Below are 25545 nucleotides of genomic sequence, written 5' to 3' on the forward strand. Positions count from 1 at the left end.
TCAGTTCTTCCTTAGCTTTCCGTATATGAAGCTGTTGACGCGTAAAATTTAAACAGGTATAACATAAGTGGGTGAATTAAAAAATTGTTTTCTTATTTTATTTTCATCGTTCCATATATTTTATTCGTATTATACGACATAGGCACTCTTGGAAGGTATTTATAGCCTCTTAGTCGCAGCCTTTCTTCTTTCTATAATTTTCTCCTCCCCCGCGGTAATTTGCTGTACACGTCTTTTGTTTCAGGTCTATATCCCTCGGCGAAAGAAACGTATCCACACCTCTCATTACAGTCTTCGTCTATAAGCCCTTAATGAGCCGGGCAGAAGTATTTTTTCCTCGCTTACGTGGCCGCTTTCTCGTTCCGTGATTACACCGGCCGGCACGCATCAAATCGTTTTCTCCGCCTCCAGAGCTGTGGAAACAATATCGTAAATAGCGAAATATACGTGGGCATAAGCTGTAATTCACCTTACTTCTCGACTATAAGCCCTTAATGACGCCGGAAAAACATTTTTTTTTTCCGCCTTTTCGCCTCGCAATGGCCATAAGAAAATTTGTGGGATGATTGCTGCTCTCGCAGACTCAAGCCTTTTTCAATCTAAATACATGCAGAGAGAAATAGCATTTTATAGCCAAGTTACGCCGCAACGCGGCTGTACCTAAATTACCGTGCTGGACTTGGGCCTATGCGAAGTTTTCCATACTGTATCTTTAATGATGCGGATAAACCTTTCCTATGCGAATATGGCAAAATGTTGACGTGGCATTTGTTTCCAGTAGCGAGCCTCGAATTGTTTGATAAAAATTGCTTAATAAGTGGAATACAAAGACAAAATTGCTAATAATTTTATCCTCCTGTATTTACAAAAATCAGAAATAAAGAGAAAAATTAACGCGACGTGCCAGCGACGAAGAGGCAATCTCTCATTTCAAGCATGTATAAAAATACTATTGCGTGGTTCATTCAGCGATGCAAGTGCATATTTTTATGAATATTGTATGTGCATATAATGCTACAGTCTTTTCTTGCAGTGTACGAACAGCGCTAACGTGGTGGATATTTTATCCTTTGGAGTCAAAATCAACGATGTATACACCTACACGGTAATATTTTTTTTATACCCTTCAATCATAGCATAACGGTATCTTCTATATATTCATCGATACAACACACTGTACTGACGTGGACTTACCGCAATGTGTACTTGAGGTAGATGAACGTTGCTGCAGAAGCAATATTTTGTTTTATCAAAACGTTGACGTGGCCCTTGCAATTCACGCATGCACATGCAATGTTTTTCGCTATATGAGTTCGACATAAAATAAGGCGTATCCTAATGTCAATCGTAAAAACATGTCTGGTATACTGTACTTTGAGGTTTCATGTGCAGTATCACTCGACGTATTATGAAATAAATTAAGTTACAAAAAATTAGAGACTTTATTCGCAAAAATGCATACGTCTATGTATTAGGAATATTAATTGTGCGAAATGGTACGATTTTATCGCGAGATATATAATTCAGCCCTCGTATACGATGTACAGTCAGTCTTAATATAGGGGTATAGTGGTTTCAATTGTTTTTAGCTTAACTAACACTAGATAAAAGAAACACAATGAGATTACTTCTAACAATTTTAAATGTCAGAATATTTGAACACGGTTTGCATGAAAAATTTTGCATAAACTCGATCATGTCGCTGTTTTTAAAACGCTGAAAATTGAATATGATGTTTTTAGGATCTGAAAAAGAAAAAAATGTTCACTGTAGTCGACGACCGTTAAGAAAAGAATTATCTTAAACGTCAACTGTTTAAAATGAAACTTAACATTAGTAAATGATTCTAGAGTCAAGTGTGCAAAAGGACCACAGGACATCGCTATAGGTTTTGACGAATAAAGCATTATAAGCGTCAAATCTTTTTTCAAACTCAAAGAAAATGAAGTCCAATCTATATCGAAGATTGCGCGATGCGTAATTTTACTCTGAAAATAATATTTTGTATGTTGAATGCAAATGTAGGTGTTTATATCTGCTCGTCTCATTCGTTATCGCGCTACTAACTTGAAGCGTTATTTCGTTACCAAAGTAGCAGTAGACGAAAAACTGGCCTAGCATTACCATTAGATAGATAGCGTATGTGCATAGTTCAACGGTGTTGTTGTTTCGAACTGACAGCTGGTAAACGCTTACGCAAATTTCTAATCCACTAATGAAAAACTGACAGATCACAATTTCATTGAATGTCGAACATATTTTTTTGGCAATACTGTAATATAATTTTGCTTATCTTATAATTACTAGTTTTACGTGCTAATCTTATAGAGATATGGTAATGCTACCCACTTGCTTATATGATTCTGATGATATACGATCTGCCTCAACCAGTGTCTTTCTAGCATCATATCAAAGTCTGTAATTCTGCCCTTCTTAGAAACTTCATTAGCTAAGCTTCTCGACAACAGTGCAAATCTGTGCTGCAGGATGATAAGCTGTCCACAAACGTGCATCATGAATCCAGTGATAACAGCGTCGTTCGTGATGCTAATCGCCGTAAACAGAACTGCTCCAAAACTGTGGTGAACAAAGGTGAGCCAGAAGAATAGTTTATTCGAAAGATCGTAGGGCAATAAAACTTGGTAAGGAAGATCCTGGTTGTCCATGGTGCCACACAGAGGTGCTACTACCACGAAAAATGCGCTTGTCTCTACAAGTATCAGAAGACTTATGATGATTTTGCTGAAAAGATCAATAGTAAAGTTATATGATTACGATGCGACACCCACTAGATTCAAGATTCAAGATATATTATGTAAGAGTAACATTTTTAATTGTTTTCTCGAGAAATGCGACAAGTTTTTTACAATACCATTCGTTTATAGAAGAAGCTTAACCAAACTAATTTTTATACTGAAAATCAACGAACTTGATGATAGATATTATATATTATCATCAGTTTTTCACGATTCTTGGGGTAAATTACTCTGCTGATGCATATCCTTATCTAATTCTAATTTACTGACCTGCAGGAGTCGTTATATTGCTTCTGTATGCTTCTCTCTGAATCATTGTGAGCTAGGCAACAGTTGTGCTTGAACATGTTAACCAAGCTGACTATTTGCTTTTGGTTCACCAAGTTGGACGCAGCTTTAAAACAGGCAAAGTTAGTAGATAGCGATATAAAAAACGTGTCATTAAATTCGTTGAAGCTCTGTTTTACGAATATGATTCGGGCTAGCTGTGATAACGCTAAACTGTACATCAATACAACCACGATAAAAGAATAACATTTATAAAATATTCGTTGTACAGAGGATGAATGATTTGGACACCATACACCTGATATTGTCAGCACTTGAAAATGAATCGAAAGCATATTAGATTTCTAAATTTCGAAAAACTACTATTATTTTGCGATAAAAAATGTTTGGACTAAAAAGAATCTGTAACGATATTACTAGAATCGCATATCAATTGCCTTAAAATTAGCGAAATGAAATTTACGCATAGATATGTCGCTATCCGCGACTCGTTGCCAACTACTGGAGCTCGAATCATGTACGCCTTACATTCCATATTCGATCGTCCCCTGTACAATGTCTACTATAATTTAGATTTATATATTATGTGCAATTTGTTCTCTCTATAATTTCCCAAGTGCATGCGACAACTAGAGTCAAGTAGAAAAGTATACAACAGTGCAAAATGTTACCAGATATTCTTCATGATTCAGTACGTCGTGAACCACGCTTACTGCTTACATACACATTGCAAACGCGAAAAAATCCATTTTAAGATTTCTGCTGTAGTTAAACTGTTTGTAATGTGCATTTAAAATTTGCATATTAATGTTTTAAAATATTCCGTTGATTTAAATCTCGACTATAAAATAAAATCGCTTATCAATAAATTTTGTGTGCAGCAATCATGTATGACGTATGTGTTGTAAAATACTTTTATAATTATCCTTTTAGAACCTCGGCCAAAATAAATATATTATTATTATTAACGTAGGTTACTTGAATAATTTATGTAACTTGCAAACATGTAACATTCATGCCTATATAACAACTGCATGCGTCAATTTACACAGAATTAATGCTCATAAGCTAATGCAAACATTTTTAATTCGCACATCAGTATATTGAAACTTTCAATATATCAATATTCATACACATCTTATATCAACGGTTCGAATTTAAACACTTTCATTACTTAGCTCATTCGAGTTCAATAATTTTTTAACTCTTTTTGAAAGCAAGCTTGTTTATCAATCTTTTTTATGTATGTGCATATTATAATAATATGGTAGGCAAGAACATAGTGTATATTCATTTAAATAAGAAATTTTTATCGCATTTAAAAATAGATATGTATTAACTGGAACTATTAATACTTAAATGTGATCAAAGATGGTTATCTTGTAATTTTGAAAAAAAAACTGAATAATAAATATGTAAATAAGGATATAAGTTGGACCCAATAAGTGCCCTCGGGAGTATAGATATAGATATATACAGTAAGCGAGAAAAATAGCGGTATCTTGCATCCCAACTTTTAAATCGACTGCGGAGAAGCGAGCTTATAAGCTTCCGTAATTGACTCTATAAATTAAAAACTATAATTATTTAGTTTGTCGACGTTTCGAGCTTAGTTAAAAAAAAGAAATATGTTGTTTATACGCGTTATCCTGACAGCTTCGAAAATGATAAACTTAAATAATTATTTTTTATTCACTAGGCTCATGAAGGCTATTATAAGATGGCTTCTCCGCAGAACAGGTATATCAAACAATAACATATATAATTTTCAGTATCAGCGGTGCACCGGTTGATTTAAAACTTGGAATGTAAGGTACCGCTATTTTTGTCGCTTACGTATAACTATATCTATGCTGATGCCGAGGAACCTTAAACAAAAAAAAAAATATGCTGAACAAAATGTCAACTGGATGTAGGAATAATATTAACGAATATGAATGACGAACAATATAACTATCTATATGTAAACTCTTTTGTTTGATATTATAAAATGTATGACATGTCAAAAATTGACAAAACCACAGAGTTATTAAGTGAACTCCAGTCCATGCCCAATATTTCGGAACCTATATTTTTGCTCTAAAAATATTCGTGTTAATAGTTTGGTTATGCATTTTATAACAGTAATTATCGTGCATAACTAACCTGTTTAGTAATTTCGCAGCCAAAATAACAATACACGAAAAGTTGTTGGAGCATGCATACCAAATAAAGTACGAATGTTATTAGCTCTACTTTATTCGATGACCCAACTGATATTTGATAAACGCTTACGCAAATAGCCAAAACACTAACCAAAAATTGACAAACTACTATTTCATAGAAAGTCATACACAATGAATCGGCTATCCTGCAGATTTTCAAATTTTATGACAATGAATATTCTTGAATAAAAGTTTGTTGTTAATCACTTTAATGTAGTACTATTATAAGTGCAGACAAACTATTTATATTTTAATGCAAATTAAATAATAATAATATCATGCATGTATCTATTATTTATTTCAGTAACGAAGAATCATCCGTTGTCAAATTTACCTGAAAATGTGATTGTGATGCTTTACATTTTCTTCAAGAAGTCTTTTTTCGAGTAGTCTCACTTCATCACTGGATTTACGAACTTTTAAAGCTTCGGTCACATAGTTGGGCATTTCTTGAATTCTGTGTGCCGAGATTTCCAATTGGTCACTGACTTGCAGCATGAAACCGGCTATCAGGGCGTCATTAATAATGCCTATGGCTGCCAACAAAATGGCAGCAATACTTTGATGTAAAAATGATAATCAGTATACTACTGGACTAGAAAGATCGTAAGGTAGAAGGACCTTGTAGATAAGTTCTCGAGTCTCAACGCCGCACGTTCAATGGTGCAGCTATCATAGATAGCCCAGTGACTTCAACGAGTATCAGCAATGCAATAGACATCTTCCTGTAGTGTTGAGAAAATGGATCGTTTGTTTGAAAATAATTAACTGATTTTAAAAACATTTTTTGCAAACTATCGGGAGCATGCACAAAGAATATTACAGCTCAAGTCGCAAATCTAATCGAAAAATTTTCTTTTGATATCGGTTCTTGAATCTTTTTGAAGGTGTCAATAACCATACGTTTGAACATCTTCAATACAACACATTCTTTTAGTATACTAAATTGTTTATAATGTATATGAGAAAGTGTCCACTACGTATGACATTTTTAGTCAAAATATAAACCTACAATTTCTCAATGTTTCTACAAAGTTCCATGAGCTTGGTTTAGATGTAGATTGTAGACGTATGATGTTAGATATTTAATACATTAATGACTAAAAAATAATTTTTTTAAATAAGTGTTAAACGTGTATATTTCACTGACCTACTAATATCATAAAATTTCTTTTGAACTTTAATTTCTCCATCCCTTCGAACAATGCAACAGTCTTCTTTAAACATATTCGTCAGATTGATGACTCGTTTTTGGATTAGTAAATGACAAGCAGTCTTAATGCAAGTAAAATTTGTGGACAAAAGGAGAAAAAATGTATCGTTAAATTCCTTAAAACTTTGCTTGACGAAGATCAAGCGAGCAAGTTGAAACAGTCCTAAAGTATACATTAGCATATTGACAACAAACGAATATAGCTTGTAAAGGATTCTCATCCACGTTGATGGCCAATTTGGTGGGCACCAGATTCCTGCGATAGTCATTACGTTAAATTGAACAGATAACATAAAGAATTATATACTTTGTATCGCGCTAAAATTAAACTTATGTCAAATATATTGTAATTGCTTGAGATCTATCAGAATTCTGCGATAAAAATCGGGATTTTGAAATCTTAATCTCGCCCTACTGCAGAATGCTAAGAATATTCTTCTTAGACCGTATAAGAACTGACGTAGATCGAATGCCCGAGGTTCGTTTCTGTCACACGCATTCGATCGGTGACACATGTCACATCTCCTATAATTTAGCTTTATTTTCTTTTCTCCCCTGTTATTTAAGTAGTCACCATATGTAGTATATGACTATTGCTGCCCTCAAGCGACACATTAAAGAAATAGTAGCAAGTAACTTTTTTAGACTCAGTGTGTGCTTAGCTACTGTGCTGGTCAGTGTCTATCTATTGGGGGTCTTAAAAAAGTATAAGAAACAATAACTTTGACATAATTATTTGAACAATATTTGCAAATTATTTTACTTTCATATAATTGAAAATAATAATTATTAGATTACTAAACTTTCCATATTTTACCATATATATATATATAATGTAACCGGCATCAACCACATCGTTCATACTTTTCGTCGTGAATATCAACGCGCTCATCAGCTGGAACACCTCCAGTAAAATCAGCACAACCGCGCCGAAAAAAGTGTATACAACCTGTAAGAAATTTTATTATGATTTAAATATTATATTACTTATTATTACTTAGATAATATATACTTATTGTCTTGTGCGTTTAAGTATATTGCAGAACTATGAACAGCGATGTGCCAGGCCTCCAAAGAACAATTCCTGTAAAGGTCTTCTCAATTCTCTTATCTATTCATTATTTATGAGAAGTAACAGTGGATACACTTTAAACTTAACACGAAATTCGGAGTTGCTAATGTAATATTTTTCTTTTATTGTGCAAAATAGTTTATAATTATATAATAAAAATAATAATATACAATATTGTATTGTATTATAAGTGATGCTTTTAAATTATAAGATCAAATTATTTTTGCAAAAATAGTTTTAGTATGTATATGTTGACAATTTTGTGGCATTAGGTTTTTGTACATTTGTGTTTAGTTTAAAAAAGTTTATTGAACTAAAACTAATTAGACAATATAAATATTTGTTGGCTTGAATTTTCGAAGCATTCATCAGTCAAATTGCTTGAGAACATTAAATGCTGAATAAGAAATTTTTAATATCTATAAAAAAAAAATATGTACAAGTTTTAACAAAAATGTTTGAAGAGAGGTTCAAATTAAAAAATTACCGACATTCGTAAATGATTCTAAAGATAGCTTTATTAGTGGACCACATGAAAGAAATATCGGAGACGTGGATCTAACCATGATAATAAGTAATTCCTTCAGAGTCTGAACGTGCATTGCAGTCCAATCCATCTCACACACAGCAATATTGAATCCCAAACTCTGTAAATGGATTTATATTTAGTTACTTTGGAGGATATACATATACGAACAGTCGTTTGAAGAAGTTCGTACGGAGAAATCACACCTTAAGTGTAACCTCATTACCAAACCAACAGTAGAGAAAAAATTCGACAAGCATCGACACTAAATACAGAGACAGAACGATTACTTTCAGTCCGTTTGATTTGCTCGCTGACATTTGGTACACAGTTATGCACAATACTCCGGAACTTAAGCAGAATTGCACCAAAATCACAGGAGCAAAAATAGAATTGATGATTTCTGTAAATCTTTGGTAAGAACAAGACATTTTATTTTATTTTCCGCACCCCAGCAACTATCAAAATAAGTACTGTTTCCTAATTGAATTGGCACTCCGCTTACCTAAAAATGAGCAGATGATGCCGGACACTCTGCGCGACCATCCTCTTTTCGAATAGTCTGAGCTGATGTCGGGCTCCATTTCTCATTACGGCATTGGAGCCCCGCCAGGAGAATCGATGAAACCTACAAGTCATCAACTCGAGCTGAGCACAAGCTTGGACCATGAATCCGGTGATAATGGTATCGTTGGCCACGTCATAAGCAGCGATCAGTGTCAGAGCCATAGCCTGGTGCAGGTACGAAAGCCAATAACCCAGACCGGAACCGGCGTTGTAAGGATACCAAGCTCGCAAAGGCAGAACGAGCTCGCCTTGTTCAAAAACCACCGGCAAGAGAGCCAGAGCGCTAATTGTCCCTTCTGCTAGTACTATGCAACTCAATACGGTATACCTAAAAAGATTGAAACAAAAACGAAGAAAAAAATGGTATGATAAGTGCATTGAAGAAATTATACGGGGCATTTTGAGAAACAAATTATGCAGGATATCTTTGTATACTTTTTTCTGGAAAAATTTTAAGAGATAAGCAATATAATTTAAAAAAGAAAAGAAACCTTGAAATTTTGTTAAAATACGAGCAAACTCGCTTTTCTGTTGCATTTATCGGCACACACTCCTTTTTCAGTAGCATTTCAGCCAGATCGATCACATGTTTTCTTCTCAACAAAATAACTACTCCTTTGACGCTGGCGTTGATTGCAGACAGAAGCATGTACGCTGTCTCAGCAAACTCATCGAGCGTTTTGGTAAAGAACAACATGGCTAGTATTTGAGTTATCATTGTCAATATTATTAGCGCAAAGGAAAGGCAAGTGTAGAACTTGTAAAAACACCTGGCGATGCTCGACTCTAAATGGGTTGGTTCCCACAGGCCTATGTAAGTGGCCAAGTTGAAGGCTTCTGGAAGTACGTGCATTGCTAGTAATTCTAAATAACTGATGTATTACTGTATAAGGATGTCTTTATTTTGATTTGATCAACAGTTTTTATTTAGATTAATAGACAAAGTAGAAAGATAAGGATCCGATACTGACGTGTACGCGCGATGCAACTGTTATACTTAAAGGTATACTTTTTCATCTACAAAGCATTGAAACCCGTACGTAAAGCTACTGAAACATTTTTCCGCTTTCAAACTTACTGCGAACCCTCTCCCTCATTCTTTCAATCGCGCGAGATTCTATATAATCTGCTCGATTTGTTAATTTATTATGCGTGCTTGAGTTGCAATTATTTTCATCGTACGGTGTGCGCGAATATCTTTATGCGCATGTGCAGTATGCGCTAAATGTTCAATACGCATTCCGTAGTGAAGAGTAACACTCTTTGTATCACACATTGTCTTGCTGTCCAAACGATGCTATGCAAAACTTATTGCGGTTGACAGGTATATATTTTTGTTTGCTTATGAAATTAAGAAGTCTGTGTGCAACTATGTAAGAACAAAAAAAAATAACTAAACGCTATGCTTACGTTAAACAATACGCCCGCTTCGAAATTGGCACGTTTTGAAATTCTTTCTGAAAAGTACAGATTGAAAAACTTTTCAAAACTTAGAATTGCAGCTCAATTTTTTGAAAATTTTGTATCGCAACAACTTTAGCAAGAATAAAAAAAGTGCTTGTTTTTAAGCGCTCGCGAACGTGATTTTCATAACGACTGCCTAGATACGGATTTATTTATTTTGATATGTTGAAAAATTATCAAAATGTATATATTACAAACGAAGTCCTTAGTCTTGAGTAATAAAGAAAGAACGTTATTGTATTATATATAAATATGTGTGTATATATATATATATTTTTTTTTTTTGTCCGTTATAAATATTTTATATGATAATTAAACAATTTCTTAGCTGTATTTTTATCAATAGACACGCACATTTACACATACACTTATATCGATGCGATTTACATATAAAACAATAGATATTTGTCTGGTATTTCTTGTCAAGCCGTTGTCAGCACTCACACGTGATTATCTTGATATATTAGTTATGTGACGATCGTTGAAGAACATTAAAAGTTGAATAAGAAGCTTTTAAAATCTAAAATGAATGCTTTGTATAATTTAGCGCATTGAAATCTTAAATTTAAAAAATAAATATAAGTTTGCTCACAGATGTAAATGACTTAATGGATAACGTAACTAAAGCGCCAGATGACATTATGATAGGACGTTTTGCTCGAATCATCATGATCATCAAGTCTTTGCTGGTTTGCACCTGCAGACTTGTCCATTCGATGTTATAAATTGCCTGCCCAAACTCCACACTCTATAATACGATAAATTTATCTCTAAAATACACAGCAATATAATACAAACTGTATGATTTTGTACAATTGATGGTACCTTTAATGTCACTTCATTTCCAAACCAACAATACATGAAAAATTGTACCAACATGCACGTCAAATACATAACCATGGTGATAAACTGGATTCCGTTAGCACTTCTTACTGCCAATTGATACACACTCAATGACAGAACTATCGAGCTCATACAAAACTGTACGAGAATCACTGGTGTAAATATTACGTTAATGTTTTCTGCAAATCTAATAAATTTTATCATCTTGATTTTCTTGTGGAATTTTAAGGAAACGTTTGAATAAAGAAAAGATTATCGCTTATCGAACAAAATCGAAAATGAAGAATCTTATTCCGCTCAGTCGCATTGGCAAAATAATTATAGTACGCTGATATGTACCTACTTACTTAAAAATATGCACATGATGTTTCACATGCCTCGACACAATCATCGCTTCCACGTTGCACATCAATCTCCTGGGTAATTTTTTCATCTTCAACTTGACAGCTCGTGGTAATTCCAGTAATCTTCGGTTTAGCAACTCGAGCTGCGAGCAGCTGTGGGTCATGAACCCGCAGATAAGCGAGTCATTGGCTACGTTCACAGTGGCGCAGAGTACGATCGCAGCCGTCTGATGAACGTACGAGAGCCAGAAGGTGCAGGGAGTAGTCGTCGAGTCGTAAGGCAACCAGGACTTGAAGGGCAAAGTGCGATTTTCCGCTTTTTGGAACAACGGACCGGTCGACATCACGACCACCGTCGCTTCAGCCAGTACGATGCAGGATAGAGCTGTGAATCTGCGCGGAGGGTATAAGTATTTTTTTGTCTCGCGCAATCTAAAAGTGCATTTGAAACACAATGATTTGACATTAAATTGTTACCAACCTCGCTATCTTATCGAACTTTCTGGTTATCTCCAACTCCCTGACGTTCTTGGGTATGCACTGCACCTCCAACAGCATCTCTGTCAAGTGGATGACCCTATCTCTCCTGGCGATGATACTCGCAATTTTGCAGCAGACGCTGATTGTCGATATGAGCAGGAACGATATGTCGGTAAAGTCCTCGAGGCTTTGCGTCAGTAAGATCGCACCCATGAGTTCCGATATCGTGAGGGTGTAAACGAGAACAATCGAAAATAGCGTGTAGAGTTTGTAGAGAAGAAAGCGGGAATCGCACGCGCTCCAGTGAACCGGTTGCCAAACACCAGCGCAGGTGAACATCATGAACGACTCCGGAAGCACATGCATCTCTCGTCACGATAAGTAAACTTTATCTCTGCAAATTGTCGAAACGATGTACTGCAATTTCGGCTACAGCAAATCAATATTTTATTTCCGATATGTCGATCTCTCGTCTTTTATGCCGCGTTTACTGTACCTGGCACGACCTTGAGGATTGTGTACAAGATCGGCGCAATAAACTTCCGCGTACTGTCGCTGCGACTCGATCGGCAGTCGCATTTCGAGCCTCTCGCTCCACTCGTTTACGGTGTAGCTTGTCGATTGATCCCTAACGTATTATTTAATAGAGAGTGCATATCATGCATGTCGCAGGAGGTGATTATACGTTTTATATGTGCATCGAATGCTTTCTAGCTGCTGACAACATTATGCCGCGACTTCTCTCTGTTGGATCTCGCTTGTATGGAATAACTCGTAAGTAGTTTCTCCTTATCCTCGGAACCCTTGAGCCTCATTGAGTGCACTACCGCAATAAGAATAAATAGCTTGTGTAAAAAAAGTGAGGAAGTCGTGTACCGTCTAATTGAATTTCCATCTAATATATTTTGCTTGATTTATAAAAAATCTGAATTGTCATTTTGATATTTCACCGATGTCGCTATAACTATATGTATTGCATTCGAACTCTTTTAACGTTTGACGAGAAGGAACTTCTCTATCGATTACCGCTCTAATACACCGATCTAAATAAAACAAAATCCACGTATAACGAGCGTTTTTTTCGAATTGACTTACACCACAGCTAATAATAGGAAACTTGCATGAAAAAATCCATTAGATCCGTCATGTAGAATACCGAAAAATAATCGACATGTATTTTTTTTTCAATTAAACGATTATTAACAAACATATAGAGGGTTGAAATGTATTACGTTACTGATTCGGAATGTGTATAGTTCGGATTCAGTGACGTCACACGTATATTTCAACCCGCTGTATCTTTGTTAATAATCGTTTGATTGAAAAAATAAAAAATACGTGTCAATTATTTTTCGATATTCTACACGACGGACCTAATATATTTTTTTATGCAAGTTCCCTATTCAAAAGTTAAACCAATTAAATTGTTATTTTTGGAAGAAAGATATCATATGATAAAATGTAAACGGTGCAATACAAATAAAATGTACTAAAATATTACAATACCGCTACCAAATAGTGTTTCAAATATGTTAGAACATTTTGTCTTTTTATATGTCTAGAAACACAAAATTAGATCAAAGCCATAGGAAAAAAATACACCGCGAAAAAACGTAGTAATTAGAAATAAAATAACAATTTTGAACTCTAGTTTCGCTTGCTGTTTCTTTCAGAAGGAGCCGTCATGTTAAATAATAAATCGTTATATTTCCATACGTAATACGTATATCTGCATATTATACTGTGAATAAAAATAAGAATGGGATTATTTTACAAATTTTTCGAAATGTGGCCAACAGGTGGCGAATATATAATGTTGACTTGACACTTGGCGTAAAAATATAATTTATTTTCAATTAAAAATAAATATTTGCTATATTTTTAATCTTCTCATTTCATTTGTCACATCAGCAAATCGTTAAGTAGACGAAGTCCTCAGTATGCTGAAAGCCGTATATGAGCTTTTGATTATCTGAAGCAGAAATTTGTTTAAACAAAAGAAAGTAATTAAATTATTATAATCAGACGAAGGATATGCGTATATACATAAAGACTAACTTTTGTAAACGAATCTAGTGAAAAAACAATAAAAAATCAACGAGACATTACAATTGGCTTTGTTGCACGCAAGGCTACAAACAAGAGACGCTTTGTCGATTGGAGCCTCAAAGAAATCCAATCAATCTTATGAATGAAGTTGCCGAATTCTTCACTCTAAAACCAAATAAACATATATGAATTGTAATAAAAAACGAATATATGCTACGACCATTATGCAATAGCTGAAAAATAGTTTAGTTACTTGAACTATTAGTTCATTTCCAAACCAACAAAACAAGAAGAACTCCATGAGCACGCATATAAGGAAACATAATTTAGTAAAAAATTCCATATCAATGGATTTGCTGGTTGATAATTGATAGACGTTTATAGAAATGATTAAAGAACTCGTTATGAATTGCGTTAATATTACCAAAGTAAAAGCCGATTTTATTGTGTTGGCAAACCTGTAAATATACAAGGGTAATTTAGCAATAACCAATAATTTTACCATGTACCCTGGTAGAAATATTATTGGGTTTTCATCGAAGAATATGCGACACCTGTTGAAGATCAGCATGAAATTAGCTAAACACCCGCCATCAGAGCGACCTCTTTAAGGGGATGTCGTCCCAAAAGCTTCGCAAATCCGCCACAAGGTATGTTGTATTTCCAAACTTTTTGAAAAACAGAAAATCCGATCGCATTTTTCTTTCGGTAGAACGATTCATTAAACTTAACACTATGGCGCTACAGACTCGGTTTTTCATTTGCAAGCTTTATTCAAAAAGTTTTATGGAATAGAAAAACAGTATTTTTTGGGATGACATCCCCTTAACGGTCCCTAGCTAGAAACCTGCTAACGAGGGTGAGTTATTTAAAACTGGTACTGCTTAAAACCTGATAATTCTAAAATATTAGTACACGGCGCAGGTTCGGTACGCGCGACACACCGACAGTGTAGATGCCAAACCTAACCTTCCGATGTATATGGATACGAGTATCCGATTCACATACTTAATCTGAGCTTGGCTTTTTGTCAGGTTATTCTAATGTCATAAAGGCCTGGCCACATAAGCACGTTGTTTTGCGGTCGAATGCGGACGGATGCGGCAAAGTCACTAGAACAGTTTGGTGATTTTGCATAGAGCCAATGTAAAGTCACGATGCCTCCATGAAGGCTAACCAAGGCTGTAAAACGAACACACCTGACTCCGATTCACAAGCTGACGAAGATAAAAACAAATCAACATAACCCCGACGCTGAAGTGCATTTTTACAGCTATCTTAAGTAATAATAATACATGTAAATATACTCCTTATTTATTTTTACATGAAAGTCGATTTGTAAGGACAATTACGAAAGTACAAAACTAATCAGTAATCACTTCATTTCTCATAAAAAATAAGGTTATGTTTGTTCGGTGGCAATAGCAGAAGAAACAGTGTGAATTGCAGTGTGTTCGCTCAGTACTATCTTAGACTTTAGGGGAACATCCTTACTTTTAGAAATTGGCTCTATGCAAAATCACCAAACTGTTCTAGTGACTTTGCCGCATCCATCCGCATTCGACCGCAAAACAACGTGCTTATGTGGCCAGGCCTTAAGCATTCGATAAGTCTCCAAAAACATTATAACATCAAAATAATCGTGGCATCACACGTAACGACTACCATTTTCGTAACTCCGATGCCACGTGTGTGTAAGGGTAAGCGCGAAAGAAAGAGAGAGAGAGATAGAGAAAGAGAGAGAGAGAGAGAGAGAGAGAGCACCTGAGCGAGTGAGAATAACATTGTATTAATTACTATTGAACGTGATATTAAATATATCAGCATGTTGTTTCTTTCTCTCCTGCGCAACGAGGTTATTCCAGTGTTTACATTTTCGATCGATAATTTACCGACTGAGTGTTCGCTTTAACTATCTTAACAGGTTATTAGCAGGTTTTAGCACGAATTAAGCTGCCAAACAGACAGGTTTCTAGCTACCGTTAGCTACCGTTTCTAGCTACTTTTTAATAACTTGACGAACGATCCCGTTAATGCTCTACCAGGGTAAGTACTTTGTCTTCAATAATCCAAACCAACTCATAAACAAATATATGATGAAGAATGTTTTGTTTCACCATTTCTTGCTCAAAGGCGCCGATCTCCTTATGCTTCAACTTTTTGTCAACCAGGGCCTTTTCTACGCGTTTAGGTAAACTAGTCAACCTATAAGTGAGGAGCTTAAGTTGGCCACAAACCACCATAATCAGTCCACAAAACACTATATCGTTAGCTGAAGCAATGAAGGCCACAGTAGTTATGGCAATCGAAACCGGGACGTAGGTGATCCAGAAAATTCGGTCAGGAGAATTGTCGTAGGGTAACCACACCTTGTATGGTAAGGTACGCTGGTTCTTGGATTGGAAAAACGGCCCAGACAGCCACACCACTACCGTTATTTGGACCATGCCAATCAGAATCACAGAAATGTATCTATCTCCAATTTCATATATATATATATATATATATATATATAAAATGTACATATTTTCAAAATATAAAATAACTTAATATAAAATATGCAATAATAGTAATCCATCCAGTTGTTCAAACACACACACGCACACACACACAATATTAACGAGTATGAGCTAACTCTCGCACCTTACGTATTTTTGATACTGTTGATGTATTTTCACCTCTTCAAGCGCATGCGAAACACAATAAGACAGAATAAAAATTTTTAAAGAGCTTTTCGTGATACTATTAGACACAAGTTTCGAAATTGCTAAATTAATTTGTTTTATGTTAAAAATAGGTAAAGCAAAACTGCATTTTATATCTATATCTTTATATTCACACGTTACATATGATATTTTATACCACGACAGCCGAAAATTCACATTAAAGTTATGATTTTGAGATTAGAGTAGTATAAATACTTTTGTGTAAAAGGAATGGAAATTTATACTTTGACAAAAATATGTGAAGTAACCCAAGGTAGCGAAATAAATATAACTCGAAGCGAATAACTTAGACTTGATTTTTATTTAATGACTTGAGTTGAGACGGCGAGAGAGACTAGACTTGTCTCGAGCTCGACAGACGGTGGAATGAATAGCCGAATGGCTACCTGTCAAGTAGGTACCTGTGTAGGCCCAACTATACTATAGATGATATAGATCGCTACTAGAAGAGCACGAATATTCAAATTGCAATAAATAGTTAATTGACTCTATATAATACAACAATATGTAATAATTTTTAGAACTTATAAAATCTTTTATAACACTGGGTGGCATAAATCGGAATCTATGTCAGGCCTATCCGTGTCATAAATGGTCCATTATTGCACCATACTGATCGCCCTCGCTACGCTCGGGCGCTAACTGCACGGTGCAAAAATGGACTACTTATGCCACGGATAGGCGTGACAGCGGATTTATGCGTCAGTGCTATAAAAAAGTTCCATAGTTTTGTCTAGTCCGACCCTAGTTTTGCTGTAATAAACTTTGTATAAGCAGTCAAAATTTGCACAAGTTCTTAGGTGATACTACATTTTGGTAATACGAAAATGTGGATTCGCCATTTTGTGGTCGTTAGCACACAAGCAAAGATACTCTTACGATGCATTTTCGGCGTCACTGTGTTTCATACACAAAGTGTAAAAAAAAATCTTTGTACAAACAGTGATGTGTGTAAATTAACTATGTAATTACGCATCACCTTGTACAAATCGTGTAAGCCGTGTGATTAAATAAATAATGCATTAGTTTTAACCAACTTTGGTGAATGTTTCTAAAGAAAGGACGACGAAAAATCTATAAGAAACAACAATTTGGTTTTGTTGCTGGAAGTGTTAAAAACATGAGACTTCTTAGAACTCGGTCTCAAAGCAAGCCAGTTTACGTTGTATACGGAATCACCAAACTCTTGACTCTAGGAAAATATCATACTTATAGATTTGACGAAAATTTCTTCCGATAATAATTTTGGGCATATGCATCACAAATGAAAATAAATTACTTTGATTGTTGACTCATTTAAAAACCAACATAACAAGAAGAACTCCACCAGTACGCATGTGGCGGTCCCCTCCTATCACCACATGCTGCCCGACGCGCCGCCTAGCGGAGCACCACGACGTGGCGAGCGCGAGGGGAGCTTGGAAGTTTAGTCACTTTCGTGAATCAGTCACGGCCCGGCCGCCGGTGCGAACAGACCTAGTCATCTTGTACATAGTTAAATATAATCTAGTCACAATCACCACTCAGTATTATCTTTATTCCTTGTACCTTGTCTGTTCGTCCTTGCCTACCTTATCTCCTATTAGGGAGCGTAGAAGAAGAGATCCAACCATCTAACTCTCTAAACGCATATTAGATAACATAACTTCATGAAAAAATCCATATTAATGGATTTTCTAGTAGACGATTGATAAACACTTATCGAGATGATTAGTAAGCTGATCAAACTTGTGTTATAACTAGATATTCTTATACAAATTGATACAAAAACTAAATATTCTGCGTAAAAAAACAAATTTTTCTGTACAATATACTGTATAATATACTGTTTGACGAGATTCTTTTCGTAAGTAGCTACCTGCAGATCGTTCATCTTCATTTTGACCATGATATCCTCCAAATGTTCAGGCTAACTAACTAGTCTATGTCTGAGTAATTCCAGCTGACTGCAAACTATCATTATAAATCCGCACAGCACAGAGTCATTGCCCACGGCGATAAAGACAGTAACCGATATGGAGAGAGAAACCAAGATATAAGGGGATGTCGTCCCAAAAAACACTGTTTTTCTATTACATAAAACTTTTTGAATAAAGTTTGCAAATAAAAAACCGAGTCTGTAGCGCCGTAGTGTTAAGTTTAATGAATCGTTCTACAGAAAGAAAATTTTGATCGGACTTTTTGGTTTTCTAAAGTCTTGGAAATACGAACAGATGTTTACGCGTACTTCGTCGTACTCATACGAGTAAGAAAATCACATAAATATGAAAGAATCACTGAATTTTTGAAGATCGATTCTGTCATCGCATGTCGCATCCGCAGTTCCATTTCATCCACTAAAAGGTATTAAAGTAAACTCCACCTATATGAGTCATTCTACGAAGAGTCGGACACTTTCCGGTCGGAAAATCGAGCTCTTGTAATTTTGAGGGCACACGCACCAGACCAAGTTTTTTACATACGTTTGGACATACAATATGTAAAAAATATGGGTAGCACCTCCAAACCATTTGCCAATAATAAGTTACGGGACAATTACTAAGAATTTGTCATCATATAATTTTTTAACAATTTATTCGTTAGTACAAAAACTTTTGAGTACTCCTACTGTGGATATCGCGTAAAAAAATGCTTAGTATCAGTAAAAAAAAAAAAGCAAGTATCAGTATATCTACAAGTACATGCGATTAATACAAACTATTTTGTCGCTAATAAAACTAATAAGATCCGGATAAATTTATTTTACCCTCTCAAAGTAGGCCTATTATTTTTAATTGTTCTAAACGTCTTCGTTGGAAGCGACAACATGACTTCATTATTCTATAAATATATGTTATTATAATACATCTTCTATTTTAAAACATGACTGTATTAATTCTTGGTATTAGAAGAGTAATGAACTCTGTAATGAAAATTATGAACAAATTTTATTCCAGCAACAAAGCATTAAGTCAACATTGAATCATTGGTAATCCGACGCTGTTCGTAAAACATTAAAAGCCGAGAACGAAAGTTTGATTATCTGAAAATAGTTTCATTATTATTATCCGAAAAATCATCACATCTGCAACAATTATGATTTTATACCACTGCGTGGCCTTAATCCGCACTTATAGGTCACGCCTATCCGTGACTTGAGTAGTTGCTACATATCGCTAAACGTGCGACGAAAAAATTGACTATTTTAAAGCATGAATAGGCGTGATAGTAGATTTAGGCAAGCAGTATTATAAAAATGTATACGATACTCGTGACTTAAGAAACCTATTACACGATGTGAATTGCGCTAACGTACATGGCTCACACCGTGAAACAGTGGGCCACTTGAGTCACGTGTATCGTAGTATACTATTACGTACTTTCATAAAAGATTCCAGTGATAGAACAGCGAAAAATCCAGTGGACACTATAATTGGTTTTGACGATCGTAGCATTGCAACAAAAATATCCTTGTTGGATTTTGTGCTTAATGCAAGCCAGTTTGTCCTAAAAACCTTCCGGCCAAAATCCTCGCTCTGAAAATATCGAAATAACTTTTTATAGAGTTTATCATAGTCGATGCTATTTGTTTATATCAGTAGAGCGCGTACTTTCACTGTCAATTCATTGCCAAACCAACAGTAAAGGAAAAATTCCAACAGCATACACATCAAATAGAGTAAATTTGTAAAGAAGACCACATCCATTGTAGTGTTCGTTGACAATTGATACACACTTGTTGAAATCACCAATGAACTTACGATATATTGTCCGATTATTGCTGAACTAAATGTTTTCTTAAAAATGTCGACGAACCTGCAACAATATTTTTCTACTACTTAATCGCATCTTTGGGTAGGATATTTACTTGCACAAAACACTAACTCAAATATAAACGTATGGTGACGAATATTTCGACTCAGCAACTGCTTTTCTAGTTTACAAACTTCGTAGGTTGTAATTTTTTCACCTTTGGCAAAATCTTCTATGTACAGTGGCATAGTCATAAATCTGTGATTCAGAAGTTCAAACTGACCACATGCTTCAATTAAAAACCCGAATATCAAGGTATTACTTGAGACTGAGATAAGAGAGGCTAATATTATGGTGATTGATTCGGGAAAATAAGTGATCCAAAACAACTTATCCATAGAGTAGTCGTAGGGCAACCAAATTTTGAAGGGCAATGTGCGGTTGTTCTCTGGTTGGAAAAACGGTGGTATCAGAAATGTTATCGCTGTTATCTCGACGAGAACCAAACTTGACAGCGTGACGTACCTGTCTTTTACGTACAAAACAATATTTTTAAATTTTGAACAAATGTAATTTAATATGCTTTCAAAGTCGTAAGTATATTTAAAATAAAAACATTGCTGTATTCGATAATTAAACAATATTTTTGTATATATTTTTTACATTGAGGTTTACTTTTTGTATAATAATAAAAGAAAGGTTGAAAACAAAGCTTCAAAATCGTTTATAATATTTATTTCCAAGTACAGAGTATACTCTCAATAGATAGCCACTTAAAGCAGAAGAAATACCAATAGATAGGCAATCTTTTAATTAATTATAAAACTTGTTGTTAGCAGATAGACCTGATACAACATTTTTTTACTTAGTTTTACATTGTTCTTAAAGATTAAGGATAGTTTAGTTTAAAAATGTCTTTCCTCAATGACAAAAGTATAATATTTGTCCATCTACTCGTAGGTATCTATATATTAGGCAGTTTACCCTATCTAATATTACAATTATTCAAACCGTATGAATTGGTGGTATTGATGTTGTATGTTGAATTCATCCGAGTCTTGAGGGCTTGCGGAGACGATGCCAAGCATCTTTGTCAATTTGATCAGATCAGCACGACGCATCAGAATACTCACTGACTTGCAACAGATATTGACGATGGATAGCAGAATGAAGATTACCTCGGTAAGTTCTTCAAAACTCATATCCACTAATGCGATTCTTGCCAGTTGCGCGCTAGCTAATAAGTAAGGCAGCGGCCTGAAGACAACACGACAAAAGTTGAACGATGTTCTGTGCCAACCCGATGTCCAGTAAATGGGTTGCCAAATCCCACAGTAGGTTAATATCGTAAAGGAAACTTTTAGAGATTGCATTTTTTTTTATTTTTTAAAATTCCGCGAGCTAGTGATTTAATTATACTTTAACTAATGCATTGATCTATTTAACGGAAAATAATCACATAATAAACCAATGAGCTTCGGAAAAGTTGTATGGTATTTTACTACTAGTAATATTAAGAAGTGGGAATCTTATTGCTTTCGCAAGCAAACAAAAGGTACGCTTCCGTCAACAATCCAGCAGTAACTGATACTTTGCGCGTAAGACACACAATAGATCGATACATTATGATTATTTTATTCAACACTCTTATTGTTTTTGCAAAGGAAAGGGTTCCAGGTAATCGCTGATAATATTCCATAAATGCGTGAAAATTACTACTTATAGGTAGAAAGAGCTGTTGGAAGCGTACCCTATTAGTTTCTAAAGAAAAATATATTGAGACCGTTGAAATTCTTCGTAGCGCGTATTAGCGAACAACTTAGAGAGCATTTTTCATGAAATAGATGGTAACATTATCGTAATGTTCTTATTTGTTTTTCTGATTGTCGTGACAAAGTTTGAACTACTCTAGGAAAAAAAAACTTCTGCAAAACATGTAGCAAGTTAAAGGTTTCACAGTGATATACGATGCTTAAAATACGAATAAAATGATGTATATAATCGACTGCCATCAAAAAATTCCGCTGTTATGTTTTGCATTTTGTAAAATAGAATATACAAACAATAAGTACACTGCATTGGTGTGATGAAACAAATAATATAAAATGAAATAGAAAAATCCATTGTTGTATGTAAGATAGGTCTACATAAAAATTATTGTTGTTGTGAATGACTATACATGATCATACATGCAAATGAGCAACGTGCGGAAGACGAATTAATCGAACTCATACAAATTTCCCAAGTATCGTGCATTGTAGCTGGAAATTAAAAGCAAATGTTTTCGTGTCATTCGTATAATTGACACAGTTTTCTTAATCGTCAAAAACTCCTTCTTGCTTGTAAAACAAGAAACTAATTTTTTACAAAACTTTCCAAAATGTACACGATATAAACTCAAGTTTGTAGAGGAATTTTAATTCTTATCTAATCTAATGCTAATATTCAGTGAGGAATACGTTAAGATTACGCTTACTGCGGCACTTATTTGGTCGTCGACTTTATTAAGTCGTAGCTTGTGCATAAGCACTACTTGTTGATAATTATTCGAATTATCAGCCGACGTGTTAATGGCTGGCGCATGCACGCGCAAGAGCACGTATAGTTCCGAATTTTAGAGTATTTATACGGCTGTATTATCTCGAGACAGTGCACTCTTATTTACGATGGAAAAGAATGTCATACATTCTTTAGTTCCAAAACATGAATATAAATGTATATCTAATATCTGCGTGTGTCCTTCGGAAGGCAGTACTGACGTCAGCGACGGAAAAAAATTATCCTCTCGTCGCTACAAAATTAGCAATAATTCAAGGATATCACAAAACATCGCACAATGGTCGACAGTATGAAGCTTATGAGGGTATACCTTACGCTCTTCCACCAACTGGGAATTAGGAACGTTTTAGGGTGGTGGGGGGGTTTTTGAGATTTTCGAAAATAACAGAAAAATGAAAGAATTTTACGTGTTTTGGTGGGGGGGCCAAGGTGGGGGGTGGTGGAGGGGCGGTGGGGGGTGGTGGGGGGTAGTGGGGGGTGGTGGAGGGGTGGTGGGGGGGAGTCTTGCCAAAATGACTATATAATATAGGAAGATATATATATATATATATATATATTCGCACACAGCCACCGCAGCCGATCACAACCCCACATCAAAAGCAGTAATCTCAGCAACTCGGGATCCACCCAGGTGCATTCAGTTCGACTACCAGAACAAGGAAACACTAGGTCAAGAGGATTGCCTTTATCTTAGCATTTAAACTCCAAATTTAGAAAAAGAGTCCAAGTTACCGGTGATTCTCTGCTTCCACGAGGGAGCTTTTCAGCGTTGTTCGGGAAGTTACACGAAAGCTAAATATCTGATGGACCGAGATGTCATCCTGGTCACGATGAACTACAGACTCGGAGTGTTCGATTTCATGAGCACCGAGGATGAAGTCGTTTCTGGCAATATGGGCCTGAAAGATCAAAATTTGGCCCTCAAGTGGGTCGCCGAAAACATCCAGCACTTTGGCGGGGATCCCAAAAATATCAGCCTACTGGGAGTCAGCGCTGGCGGCAGCAGCGTTCACTACCACTATCTATCGAAGATGAGCAAGGGACTTTTTGTAAACGGAATGTCGTTCAGTGGCACTGCGCTATGGCCCTGGGCTTATGATCCGCAGCCTTTGGTCACTGCAAAAAGACTGGCTAGCATCGCTAGATGTACTGCAGAGAGTAATCTGGAAATGGTAGAGTGCTTAAGGCGAAAGCCTGAACGAGCGTTGACTAATGCTACTAGCGAGATGCTGGTGAGTGAACAGTTTCTGAACTTGACAAATCGAATGATATTTTTAAACGAATAACCATTTCATTACCTTCATTAGTTCAATTTTGACTTTCTTGCGCGTACAATCTACATAACAAGATTGAAGAACACTCAAATGATCATGTAATAAGTCTCGCCCAATTAAATTAGAATTGAACAAATTTCTGTTCGAATCTTAAAAGGAGACGCGAATAATTTTTTACTTTCAACTTCTTAAGCTTGATTGATAACGCTTACGTACAATATTTCTATTTAGAGGCAAACAACATCCCGATACTTTTACTATCCATTCTTCATGCCAGTTGCCGAGAGAAACGTGGAAGACTGCTTCGTCAATCGTCCGCCAGAAAAAATTTTGAAAAGTGGTGACGTCTACAATGCTCCTTGGGTTACTGGTATTGTCAGTGAAGAAGGTGGTTCAACTGTATCAGGTAGATAATAATATTTCATTTATTTCCGCCCTTCCGTTGTCAGTTTCTAACATGAAACATCTATTAGGTCTAGCCTTCAATCAGGAAGCTTTATCCTTCATCGACGAGAATTGGGAGACTCTGACGCCCTATATGCTTATGTACAACAAAACGCAACCTTTGAACCGACACTCCGATATAGCACTGACAGTCAGGAGCCGTTACATAGGGGAAAATCACAAACTCAAGAGTAACGACTCGATAACCTTGTGGGGACTCTTGGACATGAAGACGCACGAGTCATTTTCCATAGTCACGGAAAAATCCGCAAGGTTACAAGCCGCTGCCAACAAACATCCAGTTTACGCGTATTATTACAGTTACAGGGCAGCCCAAAGCCACAGCGAACTTCTCTCTAAAACCAAGTTTGATTTCGGTACGAAGAATTACGAAATTTCAAACGCCACGTGCTGAGAAAAAATATTGATATCAATCCATTAATTTGAAATGACGGTGTTACAGGTGTGATTCATTTGGATGACATTCTGCTGATTCTCGAGAACGATTACGTTGATCCTTCGACAACGTCTAATGACAAACAGATGTTGGATAAAATGTTGGATTTTTGGTATTCGACGATTACTACGGGGTAACTATGCGATGCTCTAATGATACCATAATAAAATGGAATCTTCAGTTATTGTTCTGGTTTTTATAATGCTATTGAATTACAGAAATCCGGATTTGTGACTCGAATGGCCGACAGGTGAAGCGGAATCGGAGAAATTCACATACATGCACATTGCTGGGCCAACAAATTCGTCTGTAACTAGTAGCGATAACTTTGGAGAAAAAATATTCTGGAGGAAACTTGGGTTTTAGCTCCTAAATTTCATTTGACTCTGTATTTGATATGTCACAAACTTTGTGTAGTTTTATTTTATGAAAAGTTGAATTATATTTTTATTCGTATGCGTTAATTTATATTAATGATGTATTTCATTGATTCTTATTAATTATCTTATTCCTTGCAAAAAAAACCATCATCTGCTCGCAGTATCGT

At 35.6% G+C, this 25545-nt stretch overlaps 6 protein-coding genes, 1 long non-coding RNA gene and 1 pseudogene across 11 annotated transcripts; 2 read left to right on the forward strand and 6 right to left on the reverse strand.

Annotated features, from left to right (window-relative positions):
• The first annotated feature begins 21 nt into the window (after positions 1–21).
• LOC107981071 lies at positions 22–1629 on the forward strand. The gene is made up of 3 exons (XR_004344843.1): positions 22–155; positions 245–429; positions 1034–1629. It is a non-coding gene; the product is annotated as an uncharacterized LOC107981071 (long non-coding RNA).
• Positions 1424–3888, reverse strand: Or96 (odorant receptor 96). 2 transcript variants are annotated; one of them, NM_001190770.1, is made up of 5 exons: positions 3027–3379; positions 2350–2742; positions 2068–2272; positions 1833–1988; positions 1695–1745 (listed from the first exon to the last, which is right to left on the reverse strand). In NM_001190770.1, exons 1-5 carry the CDS (start codon positions 3377–3379, stop codon positions 1695–1697), a joined length of 1158 nt encoding a protein of 385 aa, NP_001177699.1. The 2 variants fall into 2 exon arrangements, with proteins under 2 accessions (XP_031784308.1, NP_001177699.1); XM_031928448.1 differs by having other exon boundaries at positions 1424–1988; positions 3027–3888.
• On the reverse strand, positions 4988–6754 carry Or95PSE (odorant receptor 95 pseudogene; annotated as a pseudogene).
• On the reverse strand, positions 7902–9479 carry Or94 (odorant receptor 94). Its single transcript, NM_001190588.1, has 5 exons — positions 9118–9479; positions 8565–8954; positions 8266–8470; positions 8025–8180; positions 7902–7952 (listed from the first exon to the last, which is right to left on the reverse strand). The coding sequence occupies exons 1-5, from the start codon at positions 9477–9479 to the stop codon at positions 7902–7904; spliced, it is 1164 nt and encodes a 387-aa protein (NP_001177517.1).
• A 923-nt stretch (positions 9480–10402) lies between these two features.
• Positions 10403–12354, reverse strand: Or93 (odorant receptor 93). Of its 2 annotated transcripts, XM_031928464.2 has the most exons (6): positions 12254–12354; positions 11759–12151; positions 11281–11670; positions 10916–11120; positions 10683–10838; positions 10403–10610 (listed from the first exon to the last, which is right to left on the reverse strand). In XM_031928464.2, exons 2-6 carry the CDS (start codon positions 12121–12123, stop codon positions 10554–10556), a joined length of 1173 nt encoding a protein of 390 aa, XP_031784324.1. In that variant the 5' UTR covers positions 12124–12151; positions 12254–12354; the 3' UTR covers positions 10403–10553. The 2 variants fall into 2 exon arrangements, with proteins under 2 accessions (XP_031784324.1, NP_001177516.1); NM_001190587.1 differs by lacking the exon at positions 12254–12354 and having other exon boundaries at positions 10554–10610; positions 11759–12123.
• Positions 12355–13824: 1470 nt separating this feature from the next.
• Positions 13825–17503, reverse strand: LOC100678675 (odorant receptor Or1-like). The gene is made up of 3 exons (XM_031929707.2): positions 15841–17503; positions 14060–14411; positions 13825–13971 (listed from the first exon to the last, which is right to left on the reverse strand). The coding sequence occupies exons 1-3, from the start codon at positions 16329–16331 to the stop codon at positions 13852–13854; spliced, it is 963 nt and encodes a 320-aa protein (XP_031785567.2). The 5' UTR covers positions 16332–17503; the 3' UTR covers positions 13825–13851.
• A 1937-nt stretch (positions 17504–19440) lies between these two features.
• Positions 19441–21850, reverse strand: Or92 (odorant receptor 92). Of its 2 annotated transcripts, none has more exon segments than NM_001170928.1 (5): positions 19441–19554; positions 19892–20047; positions 20123–20327; positions 20397–20789; positions 21276–21850. In NM_001170928.1, coding segments are annotated over 5 exon segments (1176 nt in total). In that variant the 5' UTR covers positions 21638–21850; the 3' UTR covers positions 19441–19494.
• LOC100121454 (venom carboxylesterase-6) lies at positions 21338–25466 on the forward strand. Of its 2 annotated transcripts, none has more exons than XM_031929826.1 (6): positions 21338–21446; positions 23391–24055; positions 24329–24503; positions 24571–24918; positions 25005–25131; positions 25217–25466. In XM_031929826.1, the coding sequence occupies exons 2-6, from the start codon at positions 23627–23629 to the stop codon at positions 25230–25232; spliced, it is 1095 nt and encodes a 364-aa protein (XP_031785686.1). In that variant the 5' UTR covers positions 21338–21446; positions 23391–23626; the 3' UTR covers positions 25233–25466. The 2 variants fall into 2 exon arrangements, with proteins under 2 accessions (XP_031785686.1, XP_031785687.1); XM_031929827.1 differs by lacking the exon at positions 21338–21446 and adding an exon at positions 22283–23174.
• The last annotated feature ends 79 nt before the right edge of the window (positions 25467–25545 follow it).

The sequence above is a fragment of the Nasonia vitripennis genome, chromosome 4 (genome assembly GCF_009193385.2).
Source record: "Nasonia vitripennis strain AsymCx chromosome 4, Nvit_psr_1.1, whole genome shotgun sequence".
Taxonomy (NCBI): Eukaryota; Metazoa; Arthropoda; class Insecta; order Hymenoptera; family Pteromalidae; genus Nasonia; species Nasonia vitripennis.